Source organism: Musca domestica, unplaced genomic scaffold, assembly GCF_030504385.1.
Source record: "Musca domestica strain aabys unplaced genomic scaffold, Musca_domestica.polishedcontigs.V.1.1 77, whole genome shotgun sequence".
Classification (NCBI taxonomy): domain Eukaryota; kingdom Metazoa; phylum Arthropoda; class Insecta; order Diptera; family Muscidae; genus Musca; species Musca domestica.
The window spans coordinates 1,602,348-1,619,296 of NW_026712400.1; the positions used below are offsets into that span (position 1 = coordinate 1,602,348).

The 16,949-nt window shown below is 32.8% G+C and overlaps 1 protein-coding gene across 9 annotated transcripts in view; it reads left to right on the top strand.

The window, feature by feature from the left end:
• LOC101898335 (putative uncharacterized protein DDB_G0286901) overlaps positions 1-13,764 on the top strand; it is a 77,629-nt gene extending 63,865 nt beyond the window's left edge. For 4 of the 9 annotated variants that reach the window (XM_059130567.1, XM_059130566.1, XM_059130572.1 and 1 more), the window contains 4 exons: positions 2,443-2,597; positions 8,639-8,864; positions 12,570-12,826; positions 12,902-13,764. In XM_059130567.1, the coding sequence (XP_058986550.1) occupies positions 2,443-2,597; positions 8,639-8,864; positions 12,570-12,826; positions 12,902-12,988 (725 nt within the window). In that variant the 3' untranslated portion in view covers positions 12,989-13,764. The remainder of the gene's footprint in view (positions 1-2,442; positions 2,598-8,638; positions 8,865-12,569; positions 12,827-12,901) is intronic. The other 5 variants (XM_059130569.1, XM_059130574.1, XM_059130573.1 and 2 more) reach the window with 3 other exon arrangements.
• Positions 13,765-16,949: the final 3,185 nt, after the last annotated feature.

A 16,949-nucleotide genomic window follows, 5' to 3' on the forward strand; every position in this document is an offset into this window, starting at 1 on the left:
CAAAGAACTCTAACACCATGTGTGTATTCGGGTCTTAAATTACATTCTATAATTTTTTGTAAAATTTGTCCCTAATAGTGCAAATTTTTCTAGCAGAAGCTATTGAGCAAAATCCCACTTATCTGCACAACAATGCAGATATCTTCAATGTTAGGTAAGCGACTCTGCGGGCCAATATTCTACTAATTTAGCATTTTTTTTTGCTAGGTAAGCAGTCCCATGCACCCGAAACAAACTAACTTTGGAGCTAAACTTGAGAGAGGGAAACCCAAAATGGCTTTCTTTTCTGCTATTTTTTATTTTTGCTAAGAGATGGTGGTGAACACACCAAACTACAGATTAGTTCAACAGGAAAACCAATCCGCTATGATTACAGAATTTATCATATAGACTGCTCAGCATACACTCCTAATTTCTGCTAATAAATCTGTCAAGTAATAAATTATGACATTTGACAGGAAAAAATACTCGTTTATCAGCCAAAAGGAGATAGAAACAAAGTGTTTTGTAAGAAAAAAAAAATAGGAGAAAACAAGGAGATTTTCATGAACATTTGTACGAAACTTTTTCTTTGTCAATTTTGCTATTAACAAGTAAAAAGCAGCTAATACTCTGCTCCATTTAGAAGGAAATTGTAAAATGTAAAAAAATCTATTAAAAAATCTGCAATAATTTCAAAATTCCAAATACCGGGTGTTAAAGTTATATGGAGCTATACTAAAATGTGGACTTAAATGGTCAATTATCTGCCAGATAATGTTCCGCCAAATACCAATTATTGGTAAGAAGTTTTTTTACAGTGTACTGTATAAATGGTCAATTATCTGCCAGAGAAGGTTCCGCCAAGTACCAAATTTGAGATGTTTCTTTTAAAAATGCAGCTTAAATCTTTCAAATACCGAATATCTGGAGGTACAGTCATAAACTTGGACTTATATAGAAAGTTCTATGCAGGGAAGTTTATTACACGCGGGGAACACAAAGTTACATTTGAGGTACAGTCATATGAGGCCTATACCAAAATATGGTACATACCAAAAGTCCAGCTGACATAAAATACAGGGTGAGATGAAAAAATTGCAACCAACTTTAGACTGCTGCCATTTTAAAGTCACTCGTCCGACAGCTGTTAAAATTATTGCAGTGACAGCTCATTACATTGTTTACAAGCGTACAAAAGCATCTTGGTGAGAATTTTCCAGAAAAAAAGATGAAATTCAAGCGTGATAGTGTGATTTCTTTATATTTGGCTGGAAAACAACAAGTGACCATCGTTAGAGAACTCCAGCATTTAAATGTGAATAAATCTTTTATGTCTCGTACCATCACTCGTCGCCTTCGGTTGGCCACCAGAACTCAAGCGCCGGCCATGGTGATGGTGTGAGCCTTCACTTCACAGTCGATGGTCGCACTCCGGTCGTATTAATCGACCGTGGAAAATATTCGAAGGCCATAATTCGTGCCGAAGGTGACAAATTCGAACAAATCTAAACTTATTCTAAAATTTGATGCTATTTCCGACATTTTTTGCTTTCATTTAATAAAATTGAAAAAAAAAGAAAACGTAAAAATGATGGCATTTTACTTTGTTGCAGTTTTTTCATCTCACCTTGTACAATAATGAATTGCTCACTTTGTATTCCGTTTATTTGTATTTTTTACAAAACCCCTGATAAGTGTACACTCAAAAATTCATAAGAGTATTTTTCAAAAACCCGTTAAACTTAGTTACACTTTTCACCAATATTCTCGTTTAACGTTTCATTTCGTAAATTGCGTGTAATTCTCATATTTGTTATTATTAGAAAAAAGTTTATTTATTTTAGTTATCTTCTCTTCTTCTTCTATGGTATCACTATTTTTATATGGGTCTCAATATTTGACCAAGTGTGCGAATTTTGTTCCCTCAAAAGCAGTTGAAATACACAATGTTGTACACAATATAGATAACCTAAGAGAAATGGGTGGTGAGAGGGGTCAGTTAGTGGGCTATCTTCTCAACGATGCAACAACGAATATAAAAACCTTACAAAGTAATTAAAACATTCATATTTGCTTAAAGAACTAATAAACGATAGCGATAGAAAGGAACTAATACAACTGTAAAATGTTCAGTAGTAACACAAAACCGCTTCGAAGAATAAAACAAAGTGCAAAACAAAATGTAAATCGCCAAAGCTTTAAGAACTTGAACATGAACTTGAAATGGAATAGAAACAGGAATAATGAAATTGTATGAACAAGTGTGAAATAAAACAGCAGAAAAAAATGTTTATGGAATAAAGGCCAATGCCACCGAGACAGACAATGACCAAAGTCACAGACGAGTACTGTTGTTGGAAAAAATTGTTTCTGTTTCTAATATTTCCTGCATGAGCTATTTGGAATTAATGTTTGCTTTCCCGTAATGGCTAATCGTTATTTGTGTTCTTTTAATTACAGGTAAATCCACATCGAATAGCAAAGAGGTAATTTGTCCCGATGACAAATACAAAGAAGAAGGTGATCTCTGGAATGTTGAGGCTCAGACCGCATTTTTGGGCCCCAATCTGTGGGAGAAAACTCTGCCCTACGATGCTGATCTTAAGGTAACACAAGTTAGTATCATCACCATCGCTCGCTCTGTAGTGGCTGCGTCAGTGTTTTCTTTTTTCTTAGTCAAAATACATAAACTTATTGTTGTACATATAATTTTTCAGAATAAAATATGGATATGGATGGCGGAACAAAAAGAACAAAAGGTCAACATACCCATATTTTAGGCTCATCATACAGTTGTGGTCATAAAAATAGCAAACAGTTAGAATACAATTTTTTTTTAAGATTTAACACTTGCAAAATAACCATATATCAAATCTGTAAAAATTATTTAGGTCTGTACTTTAAGAAAAAGGCTAAGCCTAAAAATATTGCATCACAATTATTATTATACACTCCACCGTAATATGGAGGGCATATTAAGATTGTCATTTTGTTTCTAACACCTCGAAATATACACACGTTTTAGACCACACAAAGTGTATATATATTCTTGATCAGCATAAAATTCTTAATTCCATCTATCTGTCCGTCTGTGGAAATCACTCTAGCTTCCGAACGAATTGATTTAGGTTGATAACGTATTCGTATAGCCCCCATATAACGGTACCTCCCTAAATTCGATATGTTGATGATTTTCGGGATATTATTCACCGGAATCGTTTCAAATTTCGTATTTGCAGTGCATAACGAGTACTACTACCTGGGACGGAAAATTGTGTCTGCAGGTCCATTTGTTCATTTAGCCCCAATATGACAGTACCTCCCCATATTTTGTATTTTTACGTTTTTGTGACATTATTCACTGGAATTACATATTTCAGGTTTAGTATTTGAATATTGTAATGACCTATGACAAAACTTGTTTATGCAGGTCCAAGACTTCGTACAGACCCCAATATAACTAACTATATTCGGTATTTCTAAGATTTCAGGTTTTTTTTTTAATTTCCAAATGCCTCCAAATGGAGAACGGTATTTATAGTTCGACCCGGCCGAACTTACTGCTTTTTTATAACATTTTAATAACATCGTCATTCGATTCTGGATATTTCGGAGGCTACTCCCGATTTCTTCATTTGAACCACAAGTTTTTAATATTTTGATTTCTTAGTTGGTATTTAAATTTCCAATGCGATACTTTCAAATGTTTTAAAGTGTGGGCAAAACGCAATGATAGTGATTTGACTTTTTATGTTCTAGTGGAATAATAAGTTGCAAATGCGTAGTACAATTATTCAAAAAATACTAAATGGTAATAATTTTGAAGCAATGTTGGTGTCTAGGATGGAGGCATGTGGATTGTTTCGGATATGCGTACTATATATTACTAAATTTTGTATAGGGTGAAGATATAGAGCTAAAATACTGAAATTTCATATTGAGGACACTGTAGGCTTCTAGGTTTACAGACTTTGAAATCGATTTGGACATAAAACATGTATGAGGTCCCTTGGATGTAGGTGTGCAATATTGTCCTCGTTCAACATAAAATGAAAGATTTATCGACATTTTGATTTAAAAAGTAAACATTTTCCTATTTTTTATTCCGAAAAAAAATTTTGGCTCGCATGACAATTTGGCCTTCACTCTATGATCTCAAAATCGATTAACAATAGTAACATTTTAATAAAGTAAAACAAACAAATTAATATATTTGATATTTAAATCATTAATTAAATGAAAATTAAAATAATTAGTTGCTATTTTTATGACCAACATTGTAATCCGATTGTTTGTGAAATCGACTACACACGTACAAACATATACCTATAACAGAAAAAAATTGTTCACTATAAATTTTACTAATTAAAATAATGAAATTTACTCATTAAGAAATTTACACCGCCGACTAATGAAGATATAGACGACTACGGAATGTTCTCACAGCTTAGAGCCCATTGAACATACTCATGCTCACGAATTTAAAGATTAGACAATTTTAATATATATTGTGCTTTGATATTATATGACATATTATATAATTACATAATAATATAATAATAAAAAAAAAAAATAATAACTTTGAAAATTTGCAAACAAACATATGAATTCCTTGAAAGCCTAAATTTGCTCTCGAAAACAGCAAATCGACTAAGAAAGCAAGCCAATGAAGTATGTCTATCTTCGCTGTGAGGGAGAAAACTTCCAATGCATTGTCCATATCTTCATTCATCTATGTTTACAAAATTTAACTATTATTCTTTTGATTTGGAAATTTCTTTTCAAAATTAAAACACAAAACTGTTTTCATAAAATTTTGTATTCCAAATGAGTAAATTTTATTACTCAACCCAAACGAGACATCTCTCTCACACACACACACACAGTGTTCACGTGAAATGTTACTAAAATTGATGCTTTTGTAGTAGTGGCATACCATTGCATTTGTTTCATCGTTATTTTGTGTAAAAACATTTTATCAAAATATAAACACAATCGTCGACATTTTGTTTCTAAAAATGCATTGTAAATAACCTAACGTATTAACAATATATAGTTTTGAAATCAGTCACAACGAATTATTTACTTATTTAAGAAAGAGTAGCTTATTTTTCGAAGAAACCCGAAAAAACAAGATCTTCTTCCAAAAGACATTCCCAAAGAGACTTCTTTTCTGAAAAAAATGTGGTAGAAGACCACATAACTTCTTTTTTCTAGAAGATTAAATGGTCAAGGGCCTTATTTTCAAGACATTAAATGGGCAAACTTTTTAATAGAAGCTTTGTCGTCTTCTCTCATTACAGATTACCGTAACTTCTCTCTGAGAGACTAGGTCAACCGCTTTTTTTTAGAAGAAGAAAGATCATCTTCCAAGGGAGGACAAATGGGTTTCTTCCATACGAGAACAGTTGGTCTGCTCTAAAAGTATTTCTCAATTAAAGACCAAATTATATTTTTCGCTAAAAAATTTCAATATGTTCTTTTAGAGAATGCAACAAGTTCTTTTTACGTGAAATGCCAAATGAGATTCTTCGATTTGGTAATCTAGGGTAGGAAACCAAATTATATTTTTCTAAGGTTATGGGAAGTTAATTGACATGTATTTTCCCTATGGCAACTTATCTCGAAGATCTTCCCGTCTACAAGGTGAGATAAAAAAAAACGGCAACCAATTTCAGACTGCTTTCATTTCTAAGCCACTCGTCCAACAGCTGTTAAAATTATTCCAGTGACAGTTCATTATATTGTTTACTAGCGTACAAAATCATTTTGGTGAAAATGTTCCAGCCCAAAAGTTATTCGTGATGGAATTCAAGCGTGATTGTGTGATTTCCTTACAATTGGCTGGAAAACCACAAGTGGCTATCGTTAGAGCACCCCAGCTTATAAATGTGAATAAATCTTTTGTGTCTCGTACCATCGCTCATTACCGTGATACTGGTAGCGCAGCCCGACGTCAAGGAAGTGAATATAAGAAAACAGCAACATCAGCAGAAATGGTTCGAAAAGTAAAGAAGTGACTTGATAGAAACCTGCGTCGCAGTGGCTGAAAAATGGATGAATACATCGCAATATTCCATTCGGCAAATATTAAAAAAAGAGCTCGGGTCAAAGCCATTGAAATTCCAAAAAGTGCAAGAACTTACACCGCAACAGAAAGAAAATAGACTCACAAAAGCTAAAGAGTTGCTTCGCATGACCGAAAGTGGTAAACTGTCGAATTCGGTTTTCTCCGATCAGAAAACATTCGTTGTCCAGCAGTTTGTAAACAAACAAAATTATCGTGTTTACTTGCTAAAGAGGTCAGCTGAAAATGTGCACCTTCGGTTGGCCACCAGAACTCAAGCCCCTGCCATGGTGATGGTGTGGGCCGTTATGGCGGTAGCCTATGGTAGCTCTTCGCTCGTATTATTCGACCGTGGCATCAGAATAAATGACGAATATTATTGCGAAAATATTCTGAAAGGTGTATTAAAGCCTTAGTCACGCAAATATTCTGGCCTCAGACCTTGGACATTCCAAAAGGACTCGGCACCATCGCACTCAGCATGCGCCACCCAAGAATGGTTACAAAATGAAGTTCACCGCTTCATTTCCAGCACACAAAGCCTTAGGCACGCAAATATTTTGGCCGCAGACCTTGGACATTCCAAAAGGACTCGGCACCATCGCAGTCAGCACGCGTCACCCAAGAATGGTTACAAACTAAGGTTCCTCGCTTCATTTCCAGCGCACAATGACCATCAAAATCTCCGGATACCAATCCGTTGGCCTATTGTGACTGGGGTTTTTTATCTCACCCTGTATAAGTTGTAGTTTTTTTATCTCACTCTGTATAAGTAAGCATTTTTACATGTCTGAACATATGATCAAATTCCAAATTTCACAATAATTTAAATCTGCACAAAATTCAGAAAATTTTTGGAAAAAACTTTGGAAAATTAAGTGAAAAGGTAGTAAGTTCGGCAGGCCTAATTTCAAAAAAAAAAAATATTTAAAAAGTAGTGCTATAATCACAAATATGCCGAATGTAGGAAGTTACCGTTATATTGGAGCCTATACGAAGACGTCGAATTTTGGCCATAGGCCATTACGATAATCAAATACAAAACTTGAAACAACTCCGTTGAATAAATGCGCTAAAATCATTAAAATAACGAATATTGGGGGTTACCGTTACATGGGGGCTATACCGGGACCTGGACCTGCATAGACAATTTTCTGTCATAGGCTCGAGTACCTATTAGAAATTTAAATACGAAGTTTGATACAACTCTCGTGAATAATGTCATCGAAATACCGAATATAGTGAGGTACAGTTATAGCAGGGCTATACGAAGACTTGGACCTGTTTGAAAAATTTTCTGTCGTTGGATGTAGTACCCATTGGAAACTTCAAATTCTAAATTTCAAATATTTCCGGGGTAAAGTATGACATAAATAAGCAAAATACCGAGACTATACCAGAACATAGACCTATATTGACAGTTCTATGCAACGACGTCTCTTATATGATGAGAAAACAGCTGTCAATTTACAGCAAATTTGGGTTAATATTTTGAGTAAAATGGGGGCTATTCAAAACTTTTTAATACCAAAATTCCTGTAGACCTATCACAGATCTGAGTAAAATCTCAACAACCTACTTAATTTCGTTCGAAAGCTAGAATGATTTCCACAGACGGACAGAGGGACAGATTAACCGACATCGACATATACTATGTGGGGTCTAAAATGTATGTTTCGAGGTGTAGGGTATAATAATTGGGTCAAACCGGTATTATTTTTCCTATATGAGGGCTATATAAGTAAAACCTCCGACTTCCTGTGTTTTTTCGCTTCATCCATATTTCCTTATGAAAATTATCAGGTTATTACTACGAGACCGCCTTGATCATATGAAGGGCTTCCATGCATTAGAGCTGATCTTTTCAAAATATTATCAAAATCTCTCAATAAGCAATCAAGACTAGCTAATTTTTCACCTTTAAACTTCTCTTTAGTCCAAAGAAGCTGAAAGCTTTCTGAACGTTTGTAAGAAACTCGAAAGTGCCCTATGCAAGAGGCGAGTCTATATAGAAATACTTTTCATGAAATTTGGAAATCCTTTAATATTTGGATTTCCAAATTTCATGAAAAGAGACAATTCTTTAGAAAATGTGTTGCTACCCCGAATTTTTGGACAGACATAGCCAATTTTCAAACTTAATGTAGCTGCAACTTTTTCTCTCTCTGTGTTTAATGGAGAATTTATACTGATCAAAACTTGAATGGAAGGAACACCCGTAATTATCCTCCGTTTTATTGTGGAGGATATAAAAATACACTTCGATGCTTAAAGGAAATTCCAGAAAAAAAAAAGAAATGCATTTTTGGGATAACCGCATTGATTCTTAAAAATAATTTCTTCTGGCTTGATTTCAAATACCAAAAAGAACTATATATTGAGAAAAGGCATTTATTTAGTTTTTTTTTTTATAATTTTTCACACCATCTGAACAAAGAAAAGTGAACTTGACCACCCATGTTGTATTTGTATAACATCTATTTCACAATCACTTTTATTTGAAAATATATATCTATTTCACACGCAAACATTCAAACATATCCTAAATCGAACATTTTTGCTATGCATTTTCTTTTCGTTTTGGCACAGTATGCCGATTTAGATGAATTTCTGTCGGAGAACAATATACCTGATGGCTTGCCTGGTACCCATTTGGGTCATTCGAGTAGTTTGGGTCATCGTTCAGATTCCCTAAGTCATGCAGCTGGTCTGTCCCTGGGACTCGGACACATAACAACAAAACGTGAACGATCGCCGTCACCGTCAGACTGCATAAGTCCGGATACCTTAAATCCACCATCACCAGCTGAGTCAAGTGAGTACCAACCAACGCAAAAAAAATGAACAAAAAAAGAACAGCAAAAGAAAAGACACCAGGTTACCGCTAGAGTAGATAATGATATTGATCACCCCCCTCCCTTTACTTACTTTTGTTTGGTTTCCTTTCCTTTATTCTTGCCTCAATTACATTTTCAATTAAATCCCTGTAAAATAGTTATTTCTTACTAACATTTCTATGGAACAAAATTTGTAAAATTTTTTTGAATTGAACTACATTTTGGTATGGACACAATAGTAATTAGATTTTTAACAAAAACTAAAAAAAAAACAAATAATAAATTCCATATTTTTTATAATTTCATGACGATTTATTTTGGAGTCCTGCAATGAAAAGTTTATGTTTTATTGCTCTTGTAAAATATCTAATAATTATTTACATAAAATATTTAAAGAGACTATACTGAAATCCATCAAATGCTAAATGTTAAAATTGATGTATAAACTGTTATTGGTTGGAAAATGAAAATTCAGGGCCAGTTTAATTATTTTTCGATTATTTGAAATATTGAAAATAGATAGCTTGAACATTTCTTTGGATAAATACTAAACAAACATGTAGTAAGCTGCATTCCAAGTTTAGAGTGATTTTATTAGGTTAAGGATGAAAATTATTAGGTAATATATGGAAACTTAAATGTTCGCTAGGATTAGTCAGAAAATATAGACATATCATTTCCCACAAAAAAAAATCGTGTGTGTCAGCACTGAAGGTAGACTCGAAATGTGTACAAATTTTAAAGGCCCGATTTGAGTTATATGCAATGTGATTTTTGTACATTTAGACGCTCCCCAGAATTTTGAAACTAAATGAAAGGTAAAAAATATTTTAATAGAATTTCTTTTAATTTTAATATTTCTTTTAAGTTTAAAAATTTGCCTTTGCTGACGATTTCAAGTAGCATTAGCTCTCTCGGCCAAATCTTTTTGTAATGTGTTGCTAGTTATTGGCGTAGCTCAATGATGGGCTACATTCAGGCAAGGCTGAAAATTTTCGGTGCTATTGGTAATTTGGCGTTAGCATTTTAAACCCCGATTATTATGAGACGAGCCTGAATTTGTATACATATATGTATACGCTGTATACACAAAGTTCTTCATTTTTGTATACAAATTCTGAAGACCGCCTAAATGTATGCTATAAAAAGTAATAAAATTAAAAAAATGTTGGAAAAAATGTTATCAATAAAAATTCCGGCCACTAAGAGCCCCAGTAGGGGCTGGAGCCTTCCAAACATTACAGATCGACAGGTCACGCTATATGGGCCTATGTCGAGAGCTTGACCGATATTGAAAAAAAAAACATTCTTAAATGTGTGAATACATGAGCAGCTTGGCGTCATGACCAGACATATTAATGTCAAAGTATAGGGGAAAAACGACGGCAGGATACGTGTGCGGCTCTGGTATTCCTTTATGATATTTCACAAAATATACCATTCGAAAACTTCAAGCTGCCCACACCTTAAGGCGCATTTTAATTCCAAGATACCTAATTGGAATAATTTTGATTGGAAATTCTGGCCAAAACTAAAGAATACAGGAAGTGAGGAAATATCTGGGTTCGGCAGTGAACCTACATTTCAGCAGGAAGGCTGAAGCTTGTAATCTCAGAGAACCTCAAACATCAGGAATCAATTAATTTAGTGGGAAAAATCATTTGAAACCTTCAAAATTGTTAAAATTAGGAGGCAGAAACGTTGTTGACAAAATCGATTGTGCAGGCCATATAAGGCCATTTAAATCGATAGTGCAGGCCATATAAATCTGTGATTGAAGCTTATGCAAATATTGACCGTGTCTGTGACTCAAATGATATTGTGTCGTCCCCAGAGCTCACAAATGCCGAACTAAAGCGGAAATTCCTCTGAAAGTAAGCCTAACAAACGTATACCCTATTTTTCTATATCACTCGAATAAGAGCAAGTATGCTCTTTTCACTTTCCACGTTTCCTATAGTCACGGAGTTACTACTTAGTGGCGCCAAGTAAGATGAAAAAAGGTTTGGCGTGTGCAGATACTATTTCGTGACTTCCAGCGGTTAAAACATCGATAGTTTACAATTATTTACGAATTTAACAAAAATAAGATTTCATTCCATATTAATCCTCACCGTGGTGCAATAGTAGCATACTCGCTTTGCTCTCTGAGCATTGGAAAAAGTACTAATAACAATACAAAAATTAAAAAATAATAAAATTATTTTTTTTTTACTTCCAATAATTGTCGAGGAATTGATTTCCGTGATTATTAGAAGTAACGGTGTGTTCGCTATTTAGTCTCGCTTAAAGCTATGGCAGACATGGTTCATTTCTTCCTGAAGAATATAACTTCCACGATGAGAAAGCGATATCAGCCGCGATGATTTCTATCGCCTAGATGTGACTTCGAAGTCACCTCCGGGATATTTTTTGCTTGCAGGGGGGTTCCTTTTGTTGTTTTTGTACACAAAATCTTTGTTTTTTCTCCTCTTGTCTTATGGAAGCAAGTTTAAGTTTAAATTTACTGAGATTTTTTATCTTTCGTAAACAAAAGAGTGGAGAGTAAACTATCTTGCAAAACTCGAGTACTCCCACTCGCGAGTATTTTTCACTCGCAAGACAAATTGAGTAAAGATTCCCACAAACACGAAATGTTTGCCATTTTCATCCATGCACGCCATATAAAAACTGCGCTTTAAGCAAAATAATTAATTTTTACAGTAACGATCTGGGGTATTACAATCTCAGTTTCCCTACTGAGCAAACCTTAAAAGAGTTTGAATTTCACAGCCTATATTTTTAACGGTTTTTTATACACCACTCAAAAATAGTAAAGGTCCTCAAAGGTTTTTTTTTGGCACTAAAAATGTACCATAACGGTCCGATTTGAGGCATTTGCATGCGATTTGGCCGTAATTGAGTATTTTGGATTCTTAAGGAATAGAACATAAAATGTTCAAAATTATCCATATATATATTTTTTTTTTTCATCAGACCTGAGAAATTCAAAGTAGAGGTGATGGTATTTGGGCAGAAGAGCAAGCCCCCAATTGCAGTTTTAGTTCTCAAGCCATAAATTTCTTTAGGGACTTACGCAAGATTTGGTCCTGGGAGACTGGCCCCGAAATGGTTTCTTTTTTGAATATTTTACAAGGAGGATTCAATATTTTGTTAGTTGGACCACCCCGAAATGGTTTCGAAATTAATTTTTGTGTACTTCGCTGTTTCCAATCTTACACAACATTTAGAAAATGGAACTTGGAACTGTGATCGGCTACGTCAATGGTATCGAAAATATAGAAATATTTTATGTTACAATGTTTTCCAAAATCTGTAATATATAGTTTCGAAATGTAATTTGATATTCCAGGAATTATGTTTTAAAAAATTCGCTGGAAAAAAGTACAATTTACTATTAGAAGAGCACTATTTATATAAACGTTAAAAAACATAGCAGATTTACTATTGTGTCCTCAACAAAATGTTGGATTTTAGAAGAAAACATAAATTCTTGTTGTGGAGGATCTGGAAAGAAAATATATTTTGCCAATTTATTAGAGTTTTTCATTTTGACCTGCGTTGTTATATTTTTCTTTGAATTGTTTTTTTATGTTTTCTTTTGTTTGTTTGGTTTGGTTTTTTTGAAACTCCGATAATTTTAGTTTACAATGGACAGTTTGTGAAACATTGTTAACATTTAGTATTTGATATTCCAGCATTTTCCTTTGCATCATCGGGGCGAGATTTCGATCCGCGCACACGAGCATTTTCTGATGAAGAGCTCAAACCGCAACCCATGATCAAAAAATCACGCAAACAATTTGTTCCAGATGAACTCAAGGATGACAAATACTGGGCACGCCGACGAAAGAACAACATTGCTGCCAAACGTTCACGCGATGCACGCCGTCAAAAGGAAAATCAAATTGCCATGCGGGCGCGATATTTGGAAAAGGAGGTAAGTGGAAATGTCAAGTTAATGAGATTTACTTCTGGAATTCATATTTTTTTTTTTGTTTTGTTTTTATTTTAGAATGCCACATTACACCAAGAGGTGGAACAGCTTAAACAGGAGAACATGGACTTGCGTGCACGTCTCTCTAAATTCCAGGATGTGTAATGCTGATTTTCTTTCTTCATATAAAAACACAAGAAAATAACTATGGTTTACATAAATTATGTATACTAATAACAAAAACCACAACACTTCTTTTCTGTCTGGATTTATAATACCTATACTATTAAAAAAATTAAACGAATAATGATAACAACAGCAACAACAAGAACAAGAAAACTAAATATGTAGTTGAGTAATACAAAAAAAAAAACAAAGAACAACCAAGAAACCAACCAACAACAACAACACCACCTGCGTTTTTTGTTAAAAAAAAAAACAAGTTTTATTGAAATTACAACAAAAATTACAAATTAATATAATAAAATAAAAAAAAATTCAAATCTATACAAGAAACCATGCGATTTTATGTTGTAAAACAAAATCAGAAAGCCTCAGTTGTAATTTTTGTAATTTTTTATGATTTTTCAAGAAATGTAAGATTTTACAAAACTGAATATTTGATTTTAATTCTTAATTTTAGATTATTATCTATAGTTCTCAATGTGTTTGGAAACATTCAAAATGTTAATCTTATGACTTCTTTTTGTTGACCAATTTATCGTTTGTGATTTTACTCGACTTGGAGAAGACATTAAATGCAAAATTTTTTAAATTGGATTTTTCAAAATCTATGGTTTTAATTCAAATTTGTACACATTTGAAATCGGGAAATTTAATGTGTAAATGAATACATTTCTTTGAAAAAATTGTAATAACTAAACACACACACATCTGTCACATATTTAGAGCCACTTAACTACAGAACAAAACAACAAAACTTTCTTAACTTGTATACTTTTTTGTAAATTAGAAAATTTCCTAACTTCTGAGACCCGAAACTGAAATACTTTGTAACCACACTTCTGGCCCTTACCCCAACTATTCCCCAAACATCCCCTATCCCCATCATATAGCTTCTACAAAGCAAAAAAACAAAATAACTCCAAATATCCCACCTTGTACTTTTTCTTCCCCCCCTTACATTTAGTTTTATTTCTAAAATTTTAAAACAACAATAACAACCACTATTTTATTATAATTTGTTTATGTTAAAATTTCTTGTTATAACCTCAAACAACACAATTACACTTATAAGTTTAATTTAAACTGTATACTACTACTACTACTGTTACATGCATACATACATATATGATTATTTTATTTTTCCTCAAAAAAGAAAAAAAAAACGTGCGAAGAAATGTTAATGTTAAATATTTTATTTTAGATTTTTTTCTTTTAATTTTTAATTATTTCTTAATTTTGGTTTGTCGTCTTATAAAGAAAAACTTCAACAACAACAACAATACTTAAAAAGAAAACTACATAGAAAAACAAAATTAAAACAAATACAAAACCTATTTAATAAATGAATTATTAAATATACTATTATAAAAGAAAAAGATCAAGAGCTATACAATATATATATTAATTAAAACAAAAGAACAATAACAAATATCTTAAGAGTATTGGTTTAATTCTTCACATCTTCATACAGCCATTGTGAAAATGAAACATGGTACGTTAGGCTAGGTGACTGGCAGATTTGATAGATATTTTTTTATTTTCCTTGAATATCAGAACAAAACAGACACATAAATAATCCATATTTAAATATGAGAAGAAGTTTTAAGCGAGTGTTATGCTATGGCAAAATCCATATTCCCCAAAGAGACATAAGTAATTATGGCATTTTCGGTTTTAATTTAATTAAAGAAGCAGCAGCATCCAAAGCAGCCTTTTCATTTTTTGTGCCCCTTTTGTTAGTTGATTTGTTTTTTTTTTTTTCAAAAATATGTGAAAACATCTCTAGAAAGGTACACAGAGGAGTCCAAAGGTCAGTTGGCTTATTCAGTAACTTTTTGACGACAGTCAATGTTGTTGTTTTATTGATTTTTCCCCCTTAACAACAAAATTAACAACATTGCCATAACAGTTTTATCAAGTACTGTTATTGGTTTATTGGTTATAAAAACAATAAAAAATTGTACTTGTTAATCCGATCGACAAGAAATTTCAATGTTGAATTTTTTATTTTGAAAATATTAAGCCTTAAAAGCTTTGGAAAGTCCATCTAAAATTGATCTAAAAATTTTCAATTTGGATCAGGCAAAAATGGAACATGTCAAAAATAAAATCTAGTTCCACTTGATTCTTTTAAGGGTGCAAAGGAAGTAACCAACTAACTCACTGTATTATCCGGTTGAAATTATACAACCCCACTCAGCTATAGGAAGAATTATTCACAATAATCTTCTATGGCGTTTTCTTCCTAATGTTCTTCATACCTGGGATTAAGAGTATGTGTACCTTGTCATTTCGCTTGTAACCTCGTTAAGTTTTTTTTTTGGGTTTTTTGTATAAACTTTGAAATTTAATTGTTTATTTTGAAAAAATTAAACCTTGAAAGCTTTCGTAAGTCTATTGAAAATTGATCTACATACCATTATCGTTATCCTGTTTTTGTAAAAAATAATACTTTCACTCGAATCTTTCGTGTTTCATTTTAATTTGGATTTTTCAAATATTTTGGAAGCTCTCGTCCATTCTCAAAAAGCTTTGATATGTCAATGTTTCCATAACCATTAGTTTTTTAATTTTTTTTTTTTATTTTTTCATTAGGAGTTGTGATGGTTGTGGCAACCCCAATAAATTCAAAATTTATAAACAAAAAATTGTAAAATAAAATTGAAAAATGTCGAGAAAACATTTAATGGAAACGGACCAGCAAGGTGCGCCAGGAAAATCTGGATGTGTTGAAATAGTCCATATGTTAATTCCCTAACATACGCATACAATTTTTGCGTGATTCTGTAACAAAGGGCCAATTTCTGTTCAAAACAAAGGTCCTCCTCCTATCGTTTTTTTCTGACATTTTCGTTGGTATTTTTTCGTTAAAAAAACACGCAAGTAGAAGAAAACTAATACAAAAACCCAAAATATATTTTCTTTCGCCAAAATTCCCAATCGAAGGGAAAAAATATTGTTACAATAACAGACTGTAAATAAAAAATAGCAAGAGTAGTTAAAAGTTACCGAATAGGCCCACAGGGCAGAATTTGAATTCCGTCGTTGGTTGACTATTAGATGGCAATACTTTTAAAGTGCGAAACACAAAGCCCAGAATGAAATCCTGATTCCCCATTACCTTTAGGCTTCTTCGTGCAGATTTCTAGAGATTACTACGACTAATTTCGAAAAAATAATTACTTGTTCTCTTGCCTGCATTCAAACCTTTTAATAATATATCTCACAGAAATCAGAACACATTAGAATGTTACCTAAAATTTGACATGCGGTACGAAAATGCTCACCTGAGTCACTAAGTTAACAGTTACGTACGACCTTATTACTCAAATAGGCAAGGACTGAGGTAATTAAATAAAGGTGAGAATACATAAAACGCTTATTAGAATGGCTTAAGTCATCGGCTGGCATCTTCGGAAAACAACAAAGTAGCAAAGGGTAAACATCCAACTAAGTCACCCTAAAACTACTTTGTTCCTCAACGAAGAAGTCAGCCGATGACTTAACAGTACGTTTATATATATGAGGGCTAACCCACTGTGTTTGGATTTAAATTGTCATATCCATTACTTTTATTTCAAATAAATCCTCTCAAAGTAGGTTAACCCTACAAAAAGTTCTAACGTAAACATGGCATAAGCCATTCAAAAAAGCATTTTATGTATTCTCACCTTAAAAATCTATTGTACCAATGTAAAAATCTTCACTTCGAACAATTAACTATGTTTTAATTGTTTATTCAGAATAATTGTTTTTCAGAGTTTTCAATCCCCCAAAAATCAGTAAAACCTAAACAGAATACAAATTAGAAAAATAAATATTTTCAAAATTTGTTAATTGTAAAATTTTGTGATTGAAAATCGTACATTGTTTCGAATGTATGTTTTAATAATAGGAACTAACTTGTATGTAGTACTTTGTTATCCCAGGTTTACACAGT